Source organism: Falco rusticolus, chromosome 6, assembly GCF_015220075.1.
Source record: "Falco rusticolus isolate bFalRus1 chromosome 6, bFalRus1.pri, whole genome shotgun sequence".
In the NCBI taxonomy this organism is placed as follows: domain Eukaryota; kingdom Metazoa; phylum Chordata; class Aves; order Falconiformes; family Falconidae; genus Falco; species Falco rusticolus.
The window spans coordinates 80964121-80972511 of NC_051192.1; the positions used below are offsets into that span (position 1 = coordinate 80964121).

Below are 8391 nucleotides of genomic sequence, written 5' to 3' on the forward strand. Positions count from 1 at the left end.
GTTTGGTTTGCTCCCTACAGTTTCCTGTTTGTTTAAGGTGGAATTTGAGGTGCTCCTGGACAGGCTCCAAATGACTGGGAGAAGGACTCTTTTCATCCTAAAACAGGGATGGGGAGGAAGGACCAAAAGAAATTGCTGAGCAAGCCCCACTTCTGTTAACTCACATTTTGTTAAATATAGATGTAAATCATGCATTTGAATTTAATATGTTTTTGTTCCTGAAGGGGGAAAAATTCAACTGATTAACCCTACAAATATTTAAAGATAATTAGCTTCATGTTTTTTTCTTTTAAGATGGAAGTATTTTTTATCTTAGTCTCTTATTTCCCAGTCTGTCACTGTTAACATGTACTGCAAACTTGAATAGCCATAAAAGCCTCAAATAATCTATGTTAGGATCACTAACGAGTCATTAATGTAAGTATTCAGACTATTAGGAGCCTGTATACTTTTGAACATATTTTTTGTAAGTATCTGACCCTAATGCTAAGTCATAAAGTAACAGTGCTGGAAGCATCCCCTGCTCTGCTAAAAAAGTTTCTTAACACAAGCATTAAGTTTTTAAAGATATGTATTCATATATTTGAGGTAATGTAGCTTTAAAATATTATATATGGCATGACTACATGGCAATAAAAAAATATTGTTATGCATTTCCAAGTACAACATGTAGTTTATAAAACTGGTGGGAAGGATTTTTTCTAATTATCATTCACATGCATGTATAGAAAAAATGTTTTTTCCCCTGAAATCCATCAACAATGAGAAAATTCCAATACTGATACATAAGCAAGATGCTATGTGAAGTTTATTATTGGTCATTGTTTCCTGAGTGTTGATAAATGTTCTGTACACCCAGTCTTCTGCTACATCTCTTAGCGAGATAATATACAGTTCTGTATTCCTTTCTGTCAAGATAGACTTCAGCAAAATTCTGGGAGGTTTTTATGGGAAATGTAAAATACAATCACAATTTACAATGGGTGAAACTCTGTGACCCCACTTTTTACATTATCACTTTCTCGGTTCATAATTATAAATGTGGACTGTAATGATAGCATCAAGCATGCACAAATTACCTGGAATTCTTTCTATTTCTTTTCATCATAGGATATGCAACTTAAATGCAAAAGCACTGCATTTCGATATAACTTTTCTTCTTGTCATATGTGGAATATCACTCATTTTCTTTTTTTTTGCCACATTTCCAAAATATCATTAATGATTAAATTACACTGTTTTCATGGAATTAAAAGCAAAATCAAAGAGCAACAGAATATAAATCCAGTGGTAACTAATGTTACTTTTCCCCCAAGGGTTGTTTCAGTACTGTAATTGTCCACTAGAGAAGTTTTACATCATTTCAGTGAGATATAAAAAATGTGTTCTTTATTTTTTTAAAGAAAATCTGTGCAGAGAAGCAAGACCAAAAAAGGAAAAAAGTGTAAATAAAACTTTCCAAGTATCATTAACAGCAGACTGTTTCATACAGTCTCTTTAACAAATATTTAAATATCATTGAGGAGACTTTTATCATTTTACATTCTTTGCATTTAATTAATATGCCTGAGACTGACATAAATAGGATATCATTGACATGGCAAAGCATTAAGCAGTTGTAGCATTGGCTTTTAATTCAGTTATATAAATATCAAAGCATGGATGGAAAAGTTAGCAAGAAACTTTCCCCGAAATTAAACATGTTCCCAAAAGCTTTAAATGTATTAAATGTGGGACTGAGCAGGAAAAAAATCACGTCACTGCCTTTTCTTTTTTGTTGTTGATGAAGGTTTAAAATTGCTGTGACTTTAATGTTTTCAAAAGGAACAATAGTCAGTTGTTGTACTAAGCACAGTTTTCTGTATTTGTGTTTTCTTGCAAATAATTTTACAATTATTATTACAGTAATCCTTACTAATACTGCCATTTCTTGTATATTTGCCAGTATGGTTTATTCCTCCAGAATTTGCATATCTAACAGTTTTTGAAGTTGTTTCTGACAATGAGACTAGTAAATACAAAGATATACTTTACTACTTTATCTTCATTTCAAGGATGACAGACCATCTTTAACAATGTCAGCAATTAGATGTTCTTTCAGCTATTTTACCCCTTTCATATAATTGTTCTTGAAATTAGTTTTTTTCATAACAGAACATATGCTGATAAATAGAAACCAAATGACATATATCATATAGGGATTGTAAAGCCTGGGAAACAGGTGTAAGAAATCTTGCCAGCGTTTCCTGTTTCAACTTTCTAGCAGCATTAGTAACTACTGTCTCTAGCTGAATTGTCAAAATGCCAAATTGCAAACAAAGATTTCTGTAATGTGAAAATACCCCGATCTTTCAATATTTTTTTTAACATATGCAATGTATATAGACCTTTAATGTATGAACTTACCTCTGCTTCCCTGAACTTGGAGAGCAAGGCAAATGATCAAAAATATTAATCCAGTTTTCAAATGCATGCTGTCTATTGATCATTCACAGTTTTCAAGATCAATCATGCAGGAAATAAGAATATTTAGGTCAAGTAGAAGGATTTTGTTTTCTTAACTGAAATCCCCAAACGTCTTCTCTCTTACTGTTTTTCAGGTATCTCCAGCTTTGAACTGCATTGAATTGCAACTAGGCAAAGAGTGCAACAGGTGCCAGAATGCAAGAGCTGGAAAAAAACCTCAAATACACACACTTCTAGCCTGGGGTACTGGAGTGGTAAGACAAGAGTGACGAAGTTTTAAAAAAAAGCAGAGTCTGTTTCTGGAATAATCTGTTTATCTGCTGCTCAGACATAATCCCTCTTACGGTCCAGCTGGAAGAGCTTTCTTCATCTTATTAACCTTCTGGAGCAGCATCTGTCAACCCCAGAAGACTTCAGCAGCACCACGATAAACAACGGAAGTCTCTTCTAGTGCCCATTGCCTTCGAACATTGATTCTTTGGACATTCCAGAGGCACAGCATGTGAGCAAAGGCAAAATCACAGGGAGAGCTAATTGTGCCATTTCCCAAACAGTGAACATAACCCCCCAGGAACTTCCTTTGAAGAGGAAGACAGCTTTTTCTGAAAGAACATATTATACTCAGCTTTTCCACCGTGTATGTCTTGGAAAACTCTCCCTTTTCATACCGAAAGGTTGCTGTTGCAATGTTCCTATCGGAGCAGTGATGATGATGTTCTGTGACAGTGGTGAAATGATGAGTCAGCAGTAAACTGCAGCATGTTCAGGGCTGGCACAATTTGACACCAAACTGGGAGTGGGGGAGGGAAGGTGCTGCATGGAGAGAGAATAAGAAACAGTGGTGGGAAATGCTGTTTCAAGCACATAGCTACAACGAGGCCAAGAATTGGCAGTGAGTGAAAACACTGTTCAAACAGCTCTGTTCCAGTTTCCCAAGTAACTACTCTGGTTACATATTTGGCATATGTAAATGTTCCATATTTATTTTTTATTTTCCAGGATATTTTTTACTGTTGCATTTCACCTATAAAAGCTACCAGGTGGGCATTTGGTCTGTCCCCCTTAGAGTTTTTTGTGCAATTGTGCTTTGACATAGGAAGTATCTAGACTGGCAGCAAGAATCTGTAAGTGCAAGTTACTTCAAGAACAGCCTTCAGCTGAACCCAAACAGTTTTACTTAGGATTTAAACAGTCACAACCTCTCTCCCTTCCCAAGATTGCCTAATTTTAGCTGCTCAGACCAGCTAGTAGAGAGACTGAGTTGGGACCAAATAAGAGCTACTTTTTTTGATTTTCACAATCTTTTCCTGATTTTCAGTGCTCATTTTAATGCTATATATACATATATATATATAGTTTCATGCACACTGTTTTATTATTCTAACAGAAAAAATTAAAAATACCTTGCCAGCAGCACAGTGCAATGCAACAGTGGAGATGAACAGGATTTCTACTGGAGAAAATTTGAATATTACATAAGGACTGTTCTTTAGCAGTACCAATATTTGTCTTTACATATCTTATCTATCATAATCATATGGTATATAGCGTATTCAGATAAGTGCTACGTCTGAACCAGGTAAGCTTTAGCTTTTATAAACATTTATAAGCATGTTATAGTTGAAAGATTAAGTTCCCCCCTGTATATTATTTTTAGTTGCTTCAGCTCTCAGTCTGCAACAATTGGAAGTGTAGGGAATTTTTCTGAGGGTGGTGGAATCTGCTGTTTCTGGTTACATCTGAAAGTGCAGGGTTGGCGAAAGTCAGATTATTTCCTCTGAGCACTCTAGGTACCAAACTCCCTATGGAATGTGGTAGGAATGTGATCCTTTAATTCCATTAGGAATCTAATTTAAGCATCAGACTACATTTTGAAAATGTGTAATAAAGAGATTTACTTAATTACTATGCATAGACTTGCCAGTAAAGCCTGAGCAGGAATCAGAAATCCTTTATGAAAGCTTTCATTTAAAAATGTATTTTTGAGCCCTGCACACGGTGGAGAAAACAAACATTTAATAAAACATACTCTTATCTTTCAGAGATAAAGGAACAGGAACAGTCCTAGAACACACAACAATATTGTTTAGCATCTAAGTGTGACTTAAGCAAAATATTGAGCTCCATAGGTAAACTATGACTAAAAATTTGTAGAGCAGGAGTCTGTATACCTTGAGATGATTCTTAAATCATTAATATTTCTGATTTCTGTTAAGGCATTGCCTTATATGTATTTCAATTTAATTAAGGAATTTTGTAACTAACCTTGATAACTGCCACAGGGGAAGCAAAGAAGAATGATAAACATTAATTAAAGCTAAAGCAATATTATCTAGGGACCACTCCATCTCTAAGTACTGTGGTGTTTAATTATAGGTCACTGTTAATTAATCTAGAAGTGTTTCTTCTAGTTGGTTTGCTGTCAACAATAATTATATATTGTTAAAGAGGTGATTAAAAAAATCTTACTGAAATTCAATAGTGCATTACAAATATACCACCAAGACATGGGAAGGGCAGAACTGTATGCTAAAATACCCATTCACTGGGGATAAGTGCGTGTAAATGGGTTACATCAGACCCTTTAATGGTCACCTCAGTGTATCAGTGTACATATCTAGAATGATACACTGATGTGCTCTTGATATATGACTAAAGCTGTTTCCTTTTCTTGCAGAAAAATGACAGTTTAAGGCCATCAAGGAGTCTGTTTAGAAGAGTTTTGATCTAAATTGTTGGCAAGTCTGGGGCTGAAGACATTGTCACATAAAGGCGATGTAAAAGCTGCTATCCATAGTGCTGAGTTTTAGATACCCTACATAACCACGTAAATCAGGGTGTCAGCCAACTTGTGTTACCCATAAAAGGCAAGTCAGATTCTATACCATCAGAGTCATAGTCTATACCATCTAAGTTTGACTTCTGGTTTAGTTGTCCTGAGTAGTTTCTCCTACTGGTCTAGCCAACTCTTTTCCTTACAGTTTCCATGCTGTGTTTACCTGAGAGACCTGTCTCACCCTGAGGAAGGAGAAATATATAATTAAGTAGTACATTTTGAATAACCTCATCTTTCTATGGTTTTTATTATTTCCATAGTGACCAAATTGGTACCTGGCAGCCAGCACACACCAGCACAGCTTTAAGCTTCTGGTGAAAAGTGAGAAAACCTGGGTTCTTCTGCTCCCTTTTTTGCTGTTGAGTTTGGCCAAATTGAGCCTTGCCTGTCTCTCAGCCTCCATATCTGCAAATGGAGGGGATGAGCTAGAAAAGCCTCTGTAGGAACAAACAAGATAATATATATAAGCAACACTGACTTTTTTTCCTCCTTTCGCATGCATTAAAATGTAGATAAATATTGCACATATTATCATTCTAAATCTTAAAGCAATATTTTATTTTTAGATGTTGTGTTTGACTATCAAAGTTACACATCAGCAGTAGTCCTGTAGTAGACTTAAATAGTTTGTCATGAAGAACACAAATTTTCTTTTTGCTCTTTGAGGTTTTCCAGTTGGGCAGTATTTGTATTTTGCTCTCTGTTGCTGCCCATCCACCATGTTTTCTCTTTCTTACTGAACTGGTACAATATTTATATTTAATCTGTAAATAAAATCAAATAAAAAAGAAAAATAAGCACAATTTGAATTGCAAGAAATAGCCAATAACAGGTATCAGTGACCCAGGAGTTCAAAAGAAACCTGGAGATTAAGGTTCTGAATTGCTGAATGTGCAATTGAGTGTGTAAGTGGGCCTCTATACCAAAGGAAAGAGTTTTCAGAAAGGTTTCATTACAAATCTGGAAAATTGTATTTTAGCAAGTCTAAATTCTGTACTAGGCAAATTGATAGAAACTATAATAAAAGAAATAACCACAATAACAAAAATGTTCTGGCTGATACAATATCCTTGGACAGCCAACAGATTTTCATGAGGTCTGCTCTTAAAGAAGCTAAGCTGTCATGGGGTAAAAAGAAAAATCTTCAGTATTAATAGCTTGATAAATGATGAGAAATAAGGGTGGGGGAAAAAAGCATTTCAAAGGCTAGGTGTTACAGTTAGGTTTTGTGCTGGAAGAAGTAGCAAATGATAAGGTAACAAAATTTGCTGATCGTACAGAATTGCTCAGAATCATTGATATTTACTCTAACAGTGAAAAGATGCTGTGTCCTCCTACTGAATGTGGATAAAAAAGCTGCAGATAAAATATATCCATGGTAAAAAATAATGCTATCAATCAACAGATTATTATTTGCTCTAACTCAGTAATAGCTATTTGGCAAGGAGCATTTGAAAAAATAATTTTCTGATTAATAGCTCAATCTTTAGCAGTGATCAAAAGGAGAAATAGAATATTAGTGGTTTATAAGAAAGAAGGAGACAGGAAAGCATTTTTTTTTTTTTTAAATAAAATAGTATAGCATACATATTTAATGACGCTCTGGTCCTGCAATAGCAACAATACCTATTAAAACTAGAAATGTTAATGGGATGGTGGCAAAGACTGTCAGAAGAATGGAATGGTTTCCATATAAGGAAATACAAGACAGGCTAGGACTCTTTGGCCTGAAAGAGAGCTGACAGAAAGATTGAGGAATTTTTTTTTATTTTTTTTTTTTGTAATGTGAGAACAGGAAAATACCCTATTTAATTTTCTATTTTCTACCTTCTTCCCTTGCCTTTTATGCTTCTGGTCTCTGCAGCTTGCTGGGACAATAAAGTTTCCAATATATATGCATTTTAATAAAATTTACTTTCTTTATATGAGAGTAAGAAGGAATTTGTCAAATTCATGAACATTAGGCCCATCAAGGGATGGGATACATACGCTGTTCCAGTTGCAACCTCTTGCACAAAGTCCATTAATCACTGATTGTCAAACACTGTAAGGGCAAGTTAGGAACTGGAACATTTTTGCTTTCCTGTTCCTTATGCTATTTCCTTAACTATTTACTGGCTATAGATGTAGGTAGATTGGCTGGGTCTTTGATCTGACCCAACATGACTAGTGTTAGGCACTGAGCTGTAGTCCCTAACTCAGACTAACCTGCCATTAGTCACTCTTACCCAGTAATTATAACAACTCCTGCCCAAACTGAATTGTGCAGCAAACTCGCCCCTTTTCTGTGATGCCTCTCTGCTCCAAAACAAGAAGCCTGCTGCTCTGTGCTGCAGTTGCAGCAAACATTGTGGAATTTTAGCCTGAATACAAAATTGAAGCAGGTGATACGTTACTGCAGTTCTTTCTTTGCCTCCTTTTATGAATGTAAACTGAAACCTCTTCTGCAATTGAAAGATACCTCCAAGGTTCCCTGGGGTCTTTAAAAAACTTTGCTGTTTTGCTGTTACTAACACAGTTATGAAGTCCTAGAATCCCTTATTATTTAGAATGTGTAAAAGTATTGTGTACATTCATTTACATGATGAGTTACAGATATATCTATGATGACTGTGTGACCCCACCCTGTCATCCATGCTTTCTTCTGAAACTCTTTATACTCTACACTCGTAAAAGGATTAATGTATTTAGATGCTGTTTAGTGTAATAAGGGAGATAAGGGTATGAAAAAAGCATGGTATTAACTGAGTAATTATAAGGAAAATACCCCAGCCTGGCTGTTGCTTCAGAATGATCACTGATAAACAAATTATGGTCATGTTGATAGTGGTATGATCTTTCTTTGGTTTCATCAAACATCTAAATGGGATTAAAATTACTTTTTTTTTTTTTTTTTTTCTAGTGAGCAGCAATACAGCAAGCTGACCATTAGCTTCCAGTCAATGGAGATAAAGACTAAAGTACATCTGCTCAAACAGCTTATCAAGTACTTGCTTCCACACCAATGCACAACTTCCTGTTATTCGTGGAGCTGCTTAGGCTCCTATCAGGGGGAGCTGTAATGAGCTGGAACATGTTTCTTCCCATGC

The 8391-nt window shown here is 35.4% G+C and overlaps 1 protein-coding gene across 2 annotated transcripts in view; it reads right to left on the reverse strand.

The window, feature by feature from the left end:
• Positions 1 to 3171, reverse strand: part of IMPG1 (interphotoreceptor matrix proteoglycan 1) — a 66733-nt gene extending 63562 nt beyond the window's left edge. Inside the window, exon 1 of one of the 2 annotated variants that reach the window (XM_037392925.1) lies at positions 2407 to 3171. In XM_037392925.1, coding sequence (XP_037248822.1) covers positions 2407 to 2473 — 67 coding nt within the window. In that variant the 5' untranslated portion in view covers positions 2474 to 3171. The remainder of the gene's footprint in view (positions 1 to 2406) is intronic. The other variant, XM_037392926.1, reaches the window with a different exon arrangement.
• Between the last annotated feature and the right edge of the window lie 5220 nt (positions 3172 to 8391).